The sequence below is a fragment of the Falco peregrinus genome, chromosome 3, assembly GCF_023634155.1.
Source record: "Falco peregrinus isolate bFalPer1 chromosome 3, bFalPer1.pri, whole genome shotgun sequence".
NCBI lineage: Eukaryota > Metazoa > Chordata > Aves > Falconiformes > Falconidae > Falco > Falco peregrinus.
The window spans coordinates 33,011,258-33,025,873 of record NC_073723.1 but is presented as its reverse complement, the minus strand read 5'-3'; the positions used below and the strand labels follow the sequence as shown (position 1 = coordinate 33,025,873).

At 40.2% G+C, this 14,616-nt stretch overlaps 1 protein-coding gene across 9 annotated transcripts in view; it reads right to left on the bottom strand.

Moving 5' to 3' along the window:
- RUNX1T1 (RUNX1 partner transcriptional co-repressor 1) overlaps nucleotides 1–14,616 on the bottom strand; it is a 116,237-nt gene that overhangs the window by 45,592 nt on the left and 56,029 nt on the right. For all 9 annotated transcript variants that reach the window (XR_008746476.1, XM_013305623.3, XM_013305626.3 and 6 more), the window contains 3 exons: nucleotides 7,284–7,421; nucleotides 3,293–3,534; nucleotides 1,480–1,569 (listed from right to left, as the gene is read on the bottom strand). Coding sequence is in view for 8 of the 9 variants with exons in the window: in XM_013305623.3 (XP_013161077.1) it covers nucleotides 1,480–1,569; nucleotides 3,293–3,534; nucleotides 7,284–7,421 (470 nt within the window). In the remaining variant the exon portion in view is untranslated. The remainder of the gene's footprint in view (nucleotides 1–1,479; nucleotides 1,570–3,292; nucleotides 3,535–7,283; nucleotides 7,422–14,616) is intronic.

The following is a 14,616-nucleotide window of genomic DNA, read 5'->3' as shown; positions in this document are numbered from 1 at the left end:
CTGGAACCCCTTCTGGCCCCCTCCCAGTACAGACTGGGCCCTGGACCAGTACAAACTGGAACCCCTGGCCTCATCCCAGTACAAACTGGCAACTGTAGCCCAAAGCACCTGAGCCTGAGGATGGGAGTGTGCTGTTGTTTGGTTTACTGTTAGGCAGTCCTGCGAGGAGCAGGGAGTTGGACTCGATGGTTCTTATGGACTCCTTCCAATTCGAGATCTTCTATGACTCTATGATTTACTTGAGACGTATTTTAGAAGGGTGAGAACGTGAGTCTGTACCATGCAGCCCTCCCCTGGTCGGAGGCTTGCAGGCTGAAAGATAAATTCTTTAGTGCCAGCATCTAACAAGCTCCTGGCACGAAAGTCAATTAATTCTAAAGTGGCTTTTAAAAGGAAAACAAACTAGATGCCATGAAAATAAACCAGAATGATTTAAGCAGGAATATCAGGGCTGATACAATGGCAAGTGGAAGAGCATATTAAATTCTGAAAAGAAAGCATTTGGCAATCTACCAAGGTAACAGCTATACTGTCTGCATAGAGCCCATCTGACACAGCCAACCAAGAACGGGAAAAATATGAAAGCAAACTCATTGAGGATACTAGTGCTTCAGGACAACAGAATAGCTAGGAACACTTGTACACACTGACTATAATAATACAAAATGTCCACCCACACACTGACAATGGGGAAAAAATGGGAACAATAAATATCTTATCTCTGGGAAAATTCATCTCCACAGCAAAACCAAAACAGGACATGTTCTGAAAAGGCAACATTGGCTGTTCAGAGATCACAACATTCAGAGGAGGTAGTTACTGACATTTGAGAGGCAGAATAACTTCCTGACTTCAAAGATTTTGCTTCCCTGATTCCTATTTTGCACATCATGTGTTGTATTTTATTAACTGGCTCTTGGATGAAATTTCACCTTTAAAGGTGCATAAGCATAAACCAGTGGACACACTCACCATCCTTCTTTAACACCACATTTGTACTGATGGCTGGAATCAGAAGAAATAATTCTAGCCTTTTCCTTGTATGGCAAAGTGTCACAATCTCACTGTGTACTAATGATCAGCAGCACTTTCAAAGAGGGCTGGTAGCAAAAATTCCTGACATCCCCTTACACTGAATTATGCAAAGTTTGCAAAACTCTAGATTTTTGCAAGCACGTGACATTATTATATTTACCAAGTCTCAAGACTTAGTTTGTAAAAGCTTCTATACCTACAAACTAAAAATATAACACAACAATGGTGATTATTGAATTAGGGAACCGACAGTTCCTGTGAATAGCCAGAAATAGTCCCCGAACCATACACTCAAATGCAGTTCCATGCACTAAGCTATGGAAAGAAGCCCTTAAACGTTCTTCATTTTCCTGACTCTCTTAAAAAGAAAAACTGTAACACACATCTGTGACCTAGCAACAATACGGTTTGAAATACTTTCCAGATCACTGAACTGTGTAATACCTTTAAAAATGGGATGACAAAAGGTCGCAGTGGGAAGTTAGTAGCTTCTTGCAGTTTGGAATGAAATTCTTCAATTGTCAAAGTAGAATTCTGTTGAGAAAAAAAATTCTGTCTTGGTGACAAAATAATGAAAACACTTAGCAAGAGAAATAGTAACCAAAGCACTCTGAAATTGCTTAATAACTCGTTCTTGATATCGATAAGAGGATAAAGAAAAGCATGCCACATATTAAATTACTACCTTATTAAAATACTCAAAGGAAAGCACCAGCATCTCAGACATTCAGCGCCTGTTGCTTACAGTAGTTTAAGCTCTTAGGTGCTAAGCATGGAAATGCTTTCACATTTCAAATACCAGCTAAAGCTGCTTTTCTCAACATTTTTTTAAATTTTCTGTTGGAGCCTCTTATAATTTTGTTCCCGGTGCAGAAGTGGCAATTAACATGCACACAAAAATATCACACTTTTTAAAGGCATGTTCTTCCTTGTTTGGGGAGGAAAACTGCACTTTGCCTCTCATACTTTTAGAGAGGATTGTTTATTACGTTCTAAGCTATGTAGGAAAGTTATTACTTTGCAGTTGAGGGCATAATCATGAAGACCACATGCTGCACAGGGTTGACCAAGACAGTAACATGATATGTGGACATTCCCAAGGAAAAGATCCTAATTTGCTCTTCAGAACTCAGAAAAGTAGAAATCAACTGTAATTAGCAGTGGGCAAGCACTTCTGCTCTGAAAATCAAGGGCAGGGAGATGCTCCCAAAGTCCTCTTTAGTTTCTTTACTAGTTTCCCTTTCCACAGAGAAAAATGTGACAAGCAAAACCTCATTAAACAGGCATTTTGGATATGGAAACAAATGGAGAGTAGGACTTACTGAAGTTACACTGCCTACATTAAACCTCCTTTTGACACAGACTCAAGTGAAGGGGTCTCTGCTGCTGTCAGTAGGGTTTTGTGAAGATACAAGCAGAGGAGGACACCTGAACGCTAAACAGTGCTGGAAGTCTTTGCTCCAAATGAAGTCAATGGCAACTGTAGCTGCTCGGAACAGATGTAAATTAGAGCACCACAACAGCATTTTTCCTGGTACACCTAATTATTGCTGAAGGAGATAGACGGTAGACAACACTGTCTGGCGGAGAGAGGAATTTACTGGGAACAGAATGAATCCTGGGCCAGATTCACAACAGTTTGCCTGTAAAACAGCAGCTCAACTTGACAGATGTAGGTAAGAAAAAGCTGAGATTTTCATTCAGCCATAGAAGATAATCTTATAAATAAGGTAACTTAAGTAGCAGCAATGCATCGTCAGGCCCCTCATGGTTGGGTTCAATGAACACTCAGAAAAGGTTTTGCACTATGTAACCACAGTCCAAACATACATATTCAGCTCACCTTTTTAACCAGTATTCTGCCACTGTAGGGCACTCTCCCCAGCCAACTAAACTAGGCAAGCCAAACCATGTTTTACTACATTATATAATTCAAGGTATGTCTACATTAGGGGTGCTGCCAGTATAGAACGAGAACCCCTTCACACCATTACAGCATAATACTATACTGGCAAAAAAGAGTCAAATCTGTATCTGGTTGGGCATAGCTGCCACCCATGGGATGCTACTCAACTTACTTGTGTTAGTTCCAGCAGCAAGAGCCGGCACGTTTGCATTCTTGCGTGTTTGGTATCTTTAAAGTATGATACATGCAGTGTATGTGACCCACTCTTTTATTTAACAAACGTGTCAAGCATACAAGAGGGAAAAGGAGAGAAAACGATCACAGTTATTATATCATTGGTTTTTTGCTTACCACAAGTCCTAGCACAAGGGTACGCACTCTCTCCCCAATCTCTGGTGAAATGTCATTGCCAAACTGCTGTAAGGTTGTAAGAAATCTCTTCAGTTTGCTGAGTTGCCTAGCTCCACAAGCTGGCGGTAACTGCTGGTTAGCCAGAGAAGAGGAAGAGGAAGAGGATGGCCCATTGCTAAAGCCATTAGGAGGAGATGGAGCTCCATTTAACGCTGTTGGTGAATGGCTAGTGCCATTGGTTACTGAAAGAAAAAGAGAGAAGGGAAGATAAAATAGAGAGGGAGTCAGAGAGAGAGAGTGAGAGAAAAGATAGAGGGGGAAATCCATCAGCTTATGTTTTCTGTGCTTGACCTCAAAATTAATTAAGTTGCACAATCAAAGATAATTAGCCTTTTGACAAAGCAAGACTATGCAGTTTATATTTTTTTCCCAGTAGCTGGTACTGAACAGTGTGTAGATTGGAAGTAACAGCAGCTGCCTATCACACAGCTCCCTCAAAATGCTCCTGGACCTGAAAAGCTCAGCCTTTTGTCAGAAGATTTAAAAAAAAGACAGAAAGAGAAACGGAGAGACAAAGAACATGAGTGCATGTATGATTGAAGACCAAAAAAAAAATTGCTTTTTGGGGTAGAAAAAAATGTGCAGACATATTTCACGAAGGCTCAGTTTATCTCTGAATATTTTTACTTGTGTTTTGTACACACAACTGACAGCTGTGTTTATAAAACAGGACTTTCACGTTTTAACCTTATACCACCCAATGAGGAGGTTATTTTTTCCGATACAGATTTCCTAGCTGCTAACATATGGAACACACAAAGTTGTCTGTGCAGGTACAAATGGTGCCATGCCCACTGTGGCCTGAAGCCTTGCAGCTAGGGCATGAAGCTAGATTTCAGAAGACTTCTCAGAGACCACAAGCAAATCACTCAGTTTTCACGTGCCAATACCATATCTCTAAAAAGGCTAAGAAAGCATTTCCCTCCTGTTGCAGGGTTGCTGTGAGTATAACTATCTAAAGTACTAAATGTTCAAAATTTATGGCAGTGATATTCATGCAGAAATACTGAAGACAACAGACAGTTTTTGGCAGCAATTTCAGTTTGATTCTTACCCACACTGCAGAAAAGAGCAGAGAATCAAACTGAGGACATCCTTTTCCACCCAGGTTATTTGGAACAACAACAGTCAAGCACACTCTATTGAAGTAGTTTGAGTCTGACTCGTCAAAATGACAGCACATTGCAAGAACAAGGACAGCTCCCCAGAAATACATGTACCAGCGCACTGGCAGGTGGGAGCATGCAGCACGCGACTGTGCCCAGCAGCAGCCATGCTCAGCTAGCCAGTGCCCTGGGGCAATCTGCTGATTTCTTTTTGGGAAGTCACTCAGGACCCATCCGAAAAACATCAAAAATCAGAAACTCATCTATAATCAAAAATGCATAGCAGTATCAGTCTAAATTGCTCCTTATTTAAAAGCATAACCATGGCAATCTAGCAACTTACAGAACTTTCAATGTTTCTTAATGAAACACCTCTCTGAAGCCAAATATCCCTTTCTCCTTGTCACTTTCTTCATCAGTCATCTTTATTTTTAGAGAGCAAATCCTTTTGGAGGGTGGACACCTATTACTAGATTTAAATCACCACCACAATACTTTTGAAGGAGCTTTTGCCCCAGTGACTGAAGTGCCCTTCTGGAGATACTACAGAAAAAGCCATCTGAAAGGTTATCTAGTTTTTGCTTGTGTTTTAGCCTAGTTTTTGGCTGTCTATTCCTAGCTGCTTGGGCTAGGGAGTACAAGAAGTGGAAAAAGCAGAAATAGGAAGAAGCTGGCTTCAGCTAGTTCAGGTCTACGTGCAGTTCCAAGCCATACTCTGAGCACTCCAGTAGAGCGAGATATCTGAGTAAACAAATACATCGTGATTGCAGGGAACTTGCATAGCCAAAAGTCATCATACCATGAACTTAGTAAATGAGAATTAGGAAGAATAAGAACATGTCCTACTCTAGCCTGACACCACCCAACAACTCAGTCACTGGTAAGGGGCTGCTCTGAGGAGAGGGTACTGGGGCTATGATCAAGAAAGCACTGAACAGCAGAGTGCATTACCCAGGATAAATATGAGAAGGAGAAAGGCAGGTAAAATTTCTCCCACAATGAAAGAAATACTTGCCAAATGCAGCTTCTCTAAAAATGCCGCCCCCCCCCCCCCCCCCCCATGATTTTATCTCTTTCCTTACAATGGCTGAATTTGTCACCAAGATCTACATCAGTTCTAAAACAAACCCATGTCATTAATAAAACAGGATTTAACATTTTAAATTTCAAACTAATAAACAGGATGTAACATTTAAAATTTTGAACTAATATAAATCAAGAGTTTTTAATTGTCTAAACCAAAAAAAATAAGCATACCCTTGACCATGAAACAAGTATGATCGTCCTGGCCTAGAGGCATTCCCGCTGGAGTCCTAATAAATGTAACAGACACTCCAACAGAAGTGACTGCTTACTGTACAAGCTGGAACTGCTAAGGCCAAACTCCAATATCTGACAGGGTAAAAGGCAATTAAAACTAAGACTTTTTCAACTTTTCGTCTTCATATTAACAGCCAAAAAAAAATCAGCTATGGTTCACCCACCTTCCAAAGTGCTGAATGCAATCAAATAAACAAACATCCAGAAATCCTGCGAGTACATTGATGATTGCAAGAGTAATTAAATAAACACTGTCCTATTCCTTTTATGATTGCTAAAGACTACCCTGAACTGTGCAAAGTGCATCACACTGGAAAGTTATATCTGTAGGAGCCCCGTCCTGCAAAAACCTAGAAACAGTTTTTAGATCGGAGTAGCTCCTAGGATGATTCAGGTGCTGGAGTTAAGCAAACAGACAAATCTTTGCAGGATCAGGGTCACTGGGTTAAATTTGAGTTCATGCAAATAGCTGGCACAAACCCTCCTTGCTGTTTAAGTTCAGTGTAGAACAGGACAGGGTTCCGGATAAGCAGCACAAAGGCCTCCAGCTGGCCTTCTGCATAGAGGTGAATTTTAAATAAGGCATTTAACAGACCAAAAGGGACTAAACAGACATAGGCAAGACAAATAGAAGATGCTGCCTTCATTCTGTTTAGGCATATGTATTCTACTGTTCTAAAAATGTTTTATTTAAAATGTGAAATGTAAACACATTCTCATGTTTATACTATTACAAGGCAGTATAAAAGAGCCCAAAAAATTTGCAGCTAAATCTTGGTAAGAGAAATGTGGATCATTTCATGGCTGTGAAAAGAACAGTCCAGACAACGTGCCAGATTCAAATCTCAAGTTACACTGATACGAATGCAGAGTAATTCCATCAAGACTAGTAGTTTCTTGTGTGTTTACATCAATAGACTGAGACAGAGATGCAGCCCCAAGTGATTTAGAGAAGGCAAGTGGTCACAGACTCAAAATCTCTAGATAAACCAACAAAAGGCCTTTATTTTTGGTTTTATATCAATATCAACTAGACATTATATAGCACTTAAATCTAAATTCTTAATTCAATGATGAGTGGGATGAAGAGAAGTATTTTCTTTATGAATTACCCCCACTTCAAAAACATAAACAAAAACTCCAAAGTTTCTATACAAAAGGGAACGGGACTCTTTTAACAAGAGTGGCATAAAAGAAAAGGTTTTCTGTACTTCCCACAGAAGGACTGATCTAAGCATTAAGTACATGGGAAACTAGTGCTCACTCTTTTGACACTGTGGCCAAGTTTTCAATGAAATAACGACACAACAAACTCTGAGCTCGATGTTTTAATACCTTAAAGATGCCTTAACTTGTTGTGGTGTTAGTTTTGCTTAATTACGTCATTGCAGTACAACCAAATGCGGCTCCTGCCATGTTATGCACATTTCCCTCCACGTATTTTGGTTTCTTATATACAGAATAGAAAGAATATGGAAAAAAAGGAAGAAAATAAGTCTAATTACATGTTGTGGGCGTGAATGAACTGGTTCTTGGAGCTCCTTGGGTAGTGGGAGGAGGTGGCATGGTTGGAGGCGTCAGCCTGGATTGTGTCTTCACATCCACAGGTGAGTCTGGCATTGTGGAATGCTTCTCAGTGCGATCTGCAACACACACCACAGGAACACACCGGTTTATTTCCCCTCTGACAAAAACTTAAAAGCTACTGCAAGAAGTGAGCCATTTCAGCATCTGCCGCAAAAGATTACACCTGATTATCTACTCCAGTGTGCTCTTCCCAAATTACATCATCTAAACCTTACTTAAGAAGGCGTAACACAGATGGCAAGACCTCATTTGCAGCAGTGCTGCATTATCTTTTGTTTTTATTTCTAGCATGTGCAGATGCTAAACCCCAAGCACTCCTGGAGCTGCAATAATGCCACCTCCCTTCAAGGCTCTCATGTTAGCCAGGAGGAAAAAAAAACCAAAGACTAAGAGACATGAAGGTAATAAATCCCCCTATGACAGCTTTTCCAGAACTAAAACCTGAAGCCCTTTAGTACAGGTGAGACATTGGGTGGGATATTAGTTGAAGCCAGCTCTCTTCATGTTTCTTCGTAATACCTGCTGCTCTCTCCATCACTTCTCTTAGTAATCATGGAGAGATACCTATGTTAAATACCAGGAGCCTCCTGGATCACTTTACTACCCTGCCCCTGGATATTCTTACATTCACCAGAAAAATAAACACAGTCAATTGTCACACACACATATCATTGCACCATTTTTTTTTAAAAGCATCTAAGTTTGCACCTTCACATATTAACAACTTTAACGTTCAAAATCTGCAAGATAAGTAGAAACACACCTCCCCAAGAAAACAAAACAAAAGGCAAAACCAGGCAGAAAACCTAACAGTTCTCTTGCAATTAAAGAACTAAAGATGCAATATATTTGATGTAGAAACTACAGAAGTATCTTTTTTTCCAACATCTTTTTCAACACCTCTATGTTAAAATCTTAAAAAACCCACACAAACCCTTTTGTTTCATTTATCAAGAATGGGCAAAAATTTAACAACTGAAAGCAAAATTCAGTCTTCCTTACTCTCGCCAGGAGTTTAGCGAGCCATCTTGAGTAAAGATGAGTAAGATCAAGTTTAGCTTTTAATGGGTGTAAGTTAAATTCTTCCATCTCTTCGGGGGAGGGGGGGAGGGGGGAGAGAGAATTATTTGGTTTATATATTGTTCTACACAAGTCTTCCTGCAATCCATTACACTGTTCTGCAAAGCAAGTAAGTGTTGCTGCTAATGGGTAGGCATGTAAGTCTGTGGATTTAATTCAAGACAATAGCAAAGTCTGTCATGTTCTATACATTCTGTCACTCCACTTTGTGACATGCTTTCCTTCTAAGTTTGGGGAAGATGAGCAGTGAAACACCCTAGAACAGTATGAGGGAATACAGACACAGTATTATAGGATCTGTAGTGTTGATCTAAGGTTAGTAAACCTCAGTTGTGTAGGGAACAGTTTCCAAAATTACTAGCTTAAATATTAGCGCTGCTACAGAGACAGGTGCAGTTTGATCTGCAAATCAAGCAACAGTAAATTATTACACGCTGGAAAACAAAAGCAAGTTTTTAAACATATCCTATATAAATTTCCTTTCCATATCACTACACTAAAACAGTTAAATCTATATCTTCAAAAAGCCATTCATTTAATATAAAGAACTACGAAAACTTGTCTTGAAATGTTAATTGCTTCCTTAATAGCCGAATTCATCTTGCACTCACCTCAACCAACCTCAGCAACAGGGGAATAAATAGCTTTCAGCTCATGTTGCAACAGAGGGAAAGAGGCACAGCAGTGAGCCCAAGCCCTCCTAAATAAAGGCAAATATTTCTGCCATGCCAAGAAAGGAGAGAGAAAGGGAGGCTTGCCAGAGCTGGTGGGGAGATAACAGTGGGAACTGCTGGTCCATCTGGTTTTCATTCTGCTAACACTCACATTGAACTGTTAAGGAAGGCAGTCCAGGTACACAGATTTGAAGCATGTGGGAGCGCAGACACACGCACAGAGGAGATGGAGGTGGGTGGAAGAAGGAGTGAGAGAAATCGAGCTCCTCTAACAGTCTGCTGCTCGCAGCGAGCAGGCACAGACTGTATCCTCCAATTCAGCTGTTGATAACTAAAAGCGATCCCAAGCCTGTAACCAACTGTACGGCTCCTGCTCCCCTCCTTTGCTGCACTTCAAAGTTCAGGTTCGATCAGAAACGCGCTCAGATTGGAGGGGGGAGGCTTTCCCAAAAAGCTGGCAATGTTTTGTTACTTAAATTGAACATGGTAGTGGGAAATAGTGTGTTGGTTTTGCCCTCCAATTTCGGATTGCCATCCTACCATGATCCAACTGGTTTTTACTCCCTCAGTGTCTGCCACCCGGTTTGCAGATCGCTGAAATTATCCACAGACCCCTGTACTTCTCCTATAAATCTCATGACATTAGGGCTTGGTTTTCCTAATTACCTTTCTTTGGACCTCTTAGGGGTAAAAAAACCCTCAAGCTACCTCCCTTCGCTCTCTCTCCCTTGAAAAGCCCCGAACCCCAATCTGCTACTGCATGATTGCAGACAGACAGATTTATCTCTGGTCATCTGTAAGTTCCCTAGCCCTGACTTCTGTAAGGAGATAGAAGGCTCCTTTCAAGCACATCTCAAAACACTTCTAACCAGGGTATAAGATTATCTTGTCAGAGCAGAGACTCTCCTTGGGAGTGGGCATGAAGGGCTTTTGAAGAACTATAATGCAAAACACAAAGCTCTTCCATGTGCTTGGAAGACACCACCACCACCACACCACCCAGGAGAACAGCCTTTACATCCCACTTTTCCGTCTTCTTTAATAGCAAAACTCCTGCAGGAGCCATATGCTCTTACTGATACTAATTACCTGTTCCTTGCCTCTACAGCTGGTTCCCCAACCTCTGACAGAGCTACGGGGCTGGGAGCACCTACCTACAGCAGCTCTGCACCCACTTCTGTCCCACCACCCACAACCTCAGCAGCTCTGTTTTTAAGAGGTAGATCTCTCAGGGAATGGCGTGGTGATGAAGCACAAAGCAGAGCCACTGCTGATAAAAGTGGCAGCAGTTCTTGTGATCTGAACTCCTAAAGCTTGTAGCGTCTGATGCTTAGCCTGGAACTCCAGCTTCTACAAATAATTATTTACTTTTTTAATTAAAGAAAAACAAAAAAACAAACACCACCAGAAACCCAACAACAACACTTTTCACTGTTTACTGTCATTGTTGAAAAGCAGCCTGGTAAGAAAGATAAAGGTAAAGTGGTATTTAAATCATATTCAGGAGCCGAGTTTCCCTTAAATCATGTTATTCCATGAGGGCTTTATGTATAGACATTTTTCATACAAACTCTCAGTGGATATTCTGCTATCCATACATTCAGAGGTGATGAGGGTTTGGGAGGGCAAGAAAGAATGCCTCAAGAGGAAAAACTGTATTTTTCACATGTGAAAACCTGCCTGTATAAGATTTCATGTACATTTGCTCTGGTTTTATAATACAGGAGCATATACATGGAACTTTGCCTGAAATTTGGAAGAACTTTAAGGAAAACCATGCCTTAAAATTGCTTATTTTCTTGAATTCAAACACATTCTTAGGCTTCTTCCATTTCAAACCAAATTCCCCATTTGCAAAGCTATTTCTGATATTTATTTTTGTTTCTGTTGGACTCTGACATTTCAAACAATAATCCTGAATTAGCAGGGAAACACCAGAAAGTTTCATACAGGCAGTATCCCACAGCATCACACATTTAAGAGTGCAGGCTCTGTATACAAAGAGAGTAAATTCTTTCAGGTGCAAAGATTTCTTCCACCAAATCCTTGTAAACTGTGACAGACTTGCACTTCTTAGCCCAGTTCGGATCAAATGGGGCTGAAACCAGAGGTCCTCCAAACCAGAGGGAAAAGGAGACATCTGCAATTCATTCTGCAGTGTTTGCTGCAATCAATTCAGGATGGAGATAGATGGTGAAATAATGGTCTAGTCCTAATCCATACACACAACCCTCTGGTGCAGTGAGAGACTTAGGATAAATTCAGAAAATATGTTTCAAGTATGCAGAGATCTACTGCATTTGCTTTGGATTATATTTTAAAAAGAAAAAAAGAAAACCCAAACATTTTGAAATATACATTCTTGAATCTCCTTTACAGCACAGTGATTTTACCACAGAAGTATTTTGCTCCATTTTAAATTAAAGAATGTTGTAAAAGTAACTTTAAATTACGATATTTCTTATGTGGATTTCTTGGTTCACGAAACTATACTGTTCTCGTCATTCATTCAGTTTTTATGGTAGGAGTTATTTTTACCACTATATTTAGCTGTTAGGGGAACACTGATATTTATCGTAAGCACAGCCAGCCTCTGAAGAAGAATAGGGAAGAGACAAAGTAAAACGTGTAGGAGCAGGGGCAAAGAGAGACATGCATGTATTCAAACTGACTGACTTGACTTCCTGTACCCTAAAGATTTAGTCCATTTTTAAAACAAGGCGGGTCTTTCGTATATGGCAACATTTCAGCTCACATGGCACCCATCCAAGTCTAACGCATCAAGTAAAGCTGATGTATGGAACAAAATATGGAATATATAATACTTTACTGATACCATTTCAATAGCCAATTCAATGTCAAGCATTTCTAGGAGTGGTGTGTTTTCAAATTCCTTTTTTAAATGAAAAAAAGTATGGTATAATACACTGTGGCATTTATTTTACTTTTAGTTAGTACAAACAGTTCCAGATGTATATTCAGGCATGAAAGATTCTTAAAAGACGCTCTATATTGATTGTACAGTACTTAGTACTTCTGTGCCAACATGTTAAAAATAAAAATAAAAGCTGCCAAATTAAAACTGCCCATTGTCTTGTTTCCTTTAAACTCACAGAAAGAACAAACGCTGAATATGACACATGGGATTAAAAACTGCCTCTGCCACCCAAATTATATGAATTGAGACCTAATCTATGGGATTTAATAGTGATGATGGTTACCTAAATGGCGTTGGACTCATTTGTATTATTTTGAGAGGCATAGCATGGAATTTGCAAGCAACTACAGGTTTGAGAGTCACAGTAGTACAAATTGGGAGACAGAAACCCACAAGTGTCCCTAAAAGAACAAATTACACACCTCTGTCATCCATAATGCTGTCACGCTATAGTCAGTAGAGAACCTTTCCTCCTTCAGGTTTGGCCAAGCTGTGCAGCACCATTACAAGGCAGTGTTTTGTGGAGACCCACCAGCTCCTGACTCAGATCTGCCACTACACAGAGTAGGACAGTATTACAAGGTATCTGCCTTGGTGAAAAGGACTTGCTCACAAATGCACAGTATAAGGCTGATATATATGCCAAAGCCTGTCTACCCCGTGTGCTGCACATCTGGGGAAACCTGGAAGTCCTACAATGCAGCCATAAAACATGACATTTGGATGACACTACTGCAGTCCCTCTCTCTGCCAAGCATGCCTGAGACCTGAGACTGGTCTAGTCTTCATTTCATTCATCTCTTGGCCCTTTTGACTTTTTCTTAACAAATAAACAAGGACCTAAACATAATGGATGTTTTTGTGCTACAAACAATTGACCTCACACGGGCGTAAGACAGACATAACTTTCTGTCAGCACCAGATCCAGTCACGTTATTGGCCTAGAAAGAAAACATCACCCAGTTAACAGTTCCCCAGGGGAGAACTTTTACTCCCTAGGTGATTTGCAGAAGGGCAGTATCAGAAAGCAGCTCAGACACTCAGACTCTGTCTTTTGTCACAAAACATTACCCCTGCAAGCTTTATCCACTGAGCTTTATCCACCAGGAGTAAGAGAATGCATGTGGGGCAAGTGACGAACATGCACAGCCAAGTTTTCAAGATGACACATTTCACTGCCCTTATAGCACACTGAGGATGAGGCTCACATACTGAAATGACCCTTTTGCAAGAGTAATATCACAACTTTCCTGCTGCCTTATCTTGGTTCTCCTCTGCTCAGATAATTGAACATATCACATCACCAGCTATTTTTCAGAATAAACGAAAGCACACTCAGTTTACCCATTTCTTCTTACTTAGTATGCAGGAGCCAGAAGAAATTCTGCATCCTGGTTATCTCAGGCCAAGTTATCAGAGCTTTCTTCAGATGTGCTAAAAAACCCCTTGAAAATAACGCAATCTCCATTCTGTCTCCCAAAAGCTGAAAAGGACTTCTGTGCTACTGCCTCCCGGTTTTGGTAGGAAGAATTTGGGGATGATGTAAACCAAGTGAATGACAGACATATTCTTCGTCCATAATGGTACCTTGACTGGTCCTACTTTCATAACAATGAACCAAAAATGCTGAAGCACTCAGTTTCAGTTCTCTAAGGTGAGGGGTTCTGACTGGCAAAAAAACTATGTCCCACACTCATGACTTAGCAGCTGAAGGCCAGACAGTTACACGTTATAAAATAAGCAAGGCACAAGTTGAATCTCAGAGTTGAGACAAAAATGTTACGGCTTGGCTTTGCTTGGACATATTTTCTCCTGAAAGTAATAAAGTAATAAACTTGTCTTGCCATATAGTTTTATTTTTTAAAAGGGGGGTGGGTGAAAAAAAATCTTTTTCCTCTCATTTAACAATCTGACACATTTTGACAGTTTCAAAACTATCATAAATTCGCTTGCAGTTATTTAATAATTAAAAACTGACTCCTGTCAGAATTGCACCTTTTTTTAAAAAACGCCTCTTTTCTCCTTCCCCCTTCCTGGCTTTGCAAATTTTACCATGCAAAATCACTTGAACATACAAAGGAATGCAGAGAAGAATAATGCATTCTAAATCTAGACCTATTACCACCATAACCATTTATGAAATACTTCAGCAAGAGCAGACAAGCAAAACAAGGGCCAAATTGTGGCAGCTGACCTAAGTTTCCATAAGTCCTCAGAAAATAGTCTGCAAGTTCCCTTTGTCATGGCTGAATATGTACTAGTTGGCCTGTAATGAAGGCAAAGACAATGTGGATTTATACTAAATATCCCACCAACCGTCACAAAAATGCCTCTATGTCTGCATAACTAATGCAGTTAATAAGCAAACAATCCCACAATCAGTATCAAAATACTATTTTCTTGTTTACACTGTTTCCTGGATCTTTTCTACTTCATTTTGTTGACAAGTAACAAATCCAGAACTGTGTGTTTCGAGTGGTTGTCTTCCATGTCACAAGAACTACTACTGCTATTCCAAAACCAGCTCACTGAACGCTGAGGTCCCAGTGAAGTGAAGAA